Genomic DNA, 3,482 nt, shown 5'->3' on the forward strand with positions numbered 1-3,482 from the left:
GCATCACTTATAATGGTGTCTTGATAATTTCCTTGCCTCATAATACCATTATAGACAAGGAAAGTTAGATACAATGAGCTTATAGATTATATTCTAAAGTATATCAGACTGAGGATGATAACTGAGCTCTTAAGTGGTATTGAAGTAATCTAAAAATGTAAAGATAAGGAATATAAATTCACAGCTTTATTTATTTATTGTTTGTTTGTTTAGCCAGGCAAGGTTTCTTTGTGTAGGCTACCTGGGGCTTGCTCTGTGACCAGGCTGGCCTTAAAGTCAGAGATCCTCCTGCCTCTGCCTCCCAGCAGCTGAGATCAAAGGTGTGCCCCACCATGCCTGGCTTCATTGCTTTAGCTCCCAGTCCAGTGCATGGCTCAAGGCACATGCTTCAAGAACATTAGTCACAGGCTTGATTGATGGAGATTGAGCTGAGTGCACAAATACATGACTGACATGTTTATATTTTTGTTCCCGGGTAACCAGCTAGGTTTGTGCTTGGACCATCTCAGGCTATTTTATCTGAGCTATTAGAAGACTCTCTCCTCTTGTAATGACTAACACTAGTCTTTCTCTGAAATACTGCTTCCTCTTTGTTGATTTCATGTGATAATCGTCAGAGTGCCTGCAGGATGTGTCTAGTGTGACATGACACAGAACAGGAACATTCTCTGATGTGACTAGATTAGCAGTACTGACACGGGAATCACTGGTGGTCAGACACCCTGGGAAGTAGGCTGCCCCTCAGTGGGTGTGGTCAGCACTCATGATTCTGGGGTAGGCAGAAGTTAGAGGAAGTTGCATTTTAACTGGAGAGCTAAAGCTGAGCCTAAACCAAGCTGGCCTTTGATTTTCCCTGCCAAGTACTAATGTTTTCACCTCTTACTTTCAACTGTGTCCTGCTGCTGCTGCTACTACTACTTACAAGTAAGTACTGGCTGGTACTTCTCAGTTGGAGACGGATTATGTCACAGAGGGCTAGACAGAGGTACAGATGGGAGCAGTGATGCTATTTGTAACAGCTTATGTTTGGAAGCAACCTAAATGTCAACAGTAGGAGACAGGGTAAGTAAATGATGTATCCATGATACAAGCAGGGAGCCTAACTGAACAACCTGCTATAGATGCTGGCAATCACAACACTACAGAGAAAATCAAGGTGCACAGTTAATGTGTGCAAGCATTGCCAGGGAACAGCATTGTGTGCACATTTTTTAGTGTTTAGGCTCCAGGAATGGGGCCTGGGGGATGGGAAGAGTTGGTAGGGGGAATCCAGCTTCCATGTACCTTTCATGTGGTTTGAATAAATTATCATTTAGATGTTTGTGTTATTAGAAAGGAATTTATTTTAAACATCAATATAACATATGAGGAGTTTCAAATATGCAAGCTACTAGTTTTGTTTTGTCAGAGCTTTTATGAGAGAGAGAGAGAGAGAGAGAGAGAGAGAGAGAGAGAGAGAGAGAGAGAGAGAAACAGAGACAGAGGCAGAGAGAGAATATGTTACTTTTCCTTTGCCGATGAACAGACAGCTAGCACAGATGTATGGGGCATTTTCCTGGCCAACAATTCCCATTTTTCTGAGTATTGACTCCATTAGCCCAGGTTTTTTATCTTCAAAAAACTGTTCACAATTCTTTGAGGGCTCAAAAATGTGTGTGTGTGTGGTGGTGGTGGTGGGGGGAGTCAAGAGCCCATAACACATGGGAACTGAGAGATATGCAAGTTCCCATGTTCTACCTCAGACCAACGGAGGCAGACATTTTAGGGAAGAAGCACAGGTAGCCCAGGTTGGCCTCGAACTCACTGCAGGTCTGTCACAGACTCCTCAGTACAGGGATTAAAGGTATAAGGCATCACTTTCTGGTCTGTCAGTTTGTTTTTTGAGAGAAGATTTCATCACTCAGGCTAACCTAGAACTTGCTCTGTAGTTCAGTCTGGTCTCTAATTCAGATCTTCTTGTCTCCACCTGCAAAGCTCCAGGATTAGAGGCATGTGCAATCATAGTAAGTGTTTGAACAGGACTCTCTTCTGCTGCTTCTGCTTCCTCTAAGGTCAGAGAATCATTGGCACAGTCAATCCTCCTCCGAACAGGGCAGCCATAGTTTCCTCTTTTATTCTATGAGGCATTACCAACAGAAATGGACCCTCTTCCTCACATCTTGCTCTCCTTCCCTCTCTGTGTAGGGTCTTTGGAAGACAAATTTGAAGTCGAGGTCGGTAAGAATGCCTATCTGCCTTGCAGCTACACTCTACCTAGTCCTGGGACACCTGTACCTGTGTGCTGGGGCAAGGGACCCTGTCCTTGGTTACGGTGTACCAATGAGGTGCTCAACACTGATGAAAGAAAGGTGACATATCAGAAATCCAGCAGATACCAGCTAAAGGGGAATTTCTACAAAGGAGATGTGTCCCTGACCATAGAGAATGTGAATCTAGATGACCATGGGACCTACTGCTGCAGGGTACAATTTTATGGTCCAGGAAATGATCAAAAATTAGACCTGGAATTAGTCATCACATCAGGTGAGTAGACCTTTCTATGTCCTCTTTGTCTGTAAGAATCACCTGTGGGTCATGATAGCATAATAAACATAAGGATTATTATCACCTCTGACTTCCCTAGTCCTGAGGTGGGATAGGAAGAACTGGGATGAAGAGACCTCACCTGTGAAGGCCAGTGATGTACCTTCCATGTGTTTTCATACTCAAGGATGCAGCCTAGAGAAGGGGAAGAAAGGCCTAGACCAGAGAGAGGTTCAAGACCCTGCCTGATTATTAGACCACATGGAAACTTTTTATTATTATTTTTCATTTTAATTTTTTGCATGATATATTTGGATCATATTCTTTCCCTTCTTCCAAATCTTACCAGATTCTCCCGACCTTCCTACCCGCACAACTTCATGTTCTTTCTATCTCTTAAACACACACACACAAAATACACACACACACACACACACACACACAGAAACCAAAAGTCAAAACAGATAAGTAAAACCAATAATACGAAAAATATCAAACAAAAAAAGTGCATAAGGTCAAATGGAGTCTGTTTGTGTTAGCCAACTACTGGGCAAAGGGCCTGCTTTTGAGTGTGGCCGGTATACCCAGTAACACTCCACTGGGGAAAACTGGATTTTCCCTTTCCCAGCAGGTATCAATTGCAAACAGGTTCTTAGTTAAGGGTGGGACTCTGTGTCCACTTCCTCTCTCAGTGCTGGAATTCTGTCTGGTTTGAGTCTATGCACGTCCTGTGAGCACTGTTATTGTCTCTGTGAGCTCATGTGTGCAGTGGTTCTGTGTGGTCTGGAAGACTGTTTCCTTGGAACTATCTACCACCTCTGACTCTTACAATCTTCCTACCTCCTTTTGGTGCCTGGGCCCCACCTACAAGCCAGAGACATTACCATATCTGCAGATGGATTCGGAATTTTTTTTTTCCACAAAAATCTGCTTCAGGTAAGCCAGGAATATGGACCACT

The 3,482-nt window shown here is 43.5% G+C and overlaps 1 protein-coding gene across 1 annotated transcript in view; it reads left to right on the forward strand.

Annotated features, from left to right (window-relative positions):
- The first annotated feature begins 664 nt into the window (after nt 1-664).
- Nucleotides 665-3,482, forward strand: part of Havcr2 (hepatitis A virus cellular receptor 2) — a 21,268-nt gene continuing 18,450 nt past the window's right edge. Inside the window, exons 1-2 of the mRNA XM_028864232.2 lie at nt 665-924; nt 2,185-2,523. Of these exons, the coding sequence (XP_028720065.1) occupies nt 867-924; nt 2,185-2,523 (397 nt within the window). The 5' untranslated portion in view covers nt 665-866. The remainder of the gene's footprint in view (nt 925-2,184; nt 2,524-3,482) is intronic.

The sequence above is a fragment of the Peromyscus leucopus genome, chromosome 8b (genome assembly GCF_004664715.2).
Source record: "Peromyscus leucopus breed LL Stock chromosome 8b, UCI_PerLeu_2.1, whole genome shotgun sequence".
Lineage (NCBI taxonomy): Eukaryota > Metazoa > Chordata > Mammalia > Rodentia > Cricetidae > Peromyscus > Peromyscus leucopus.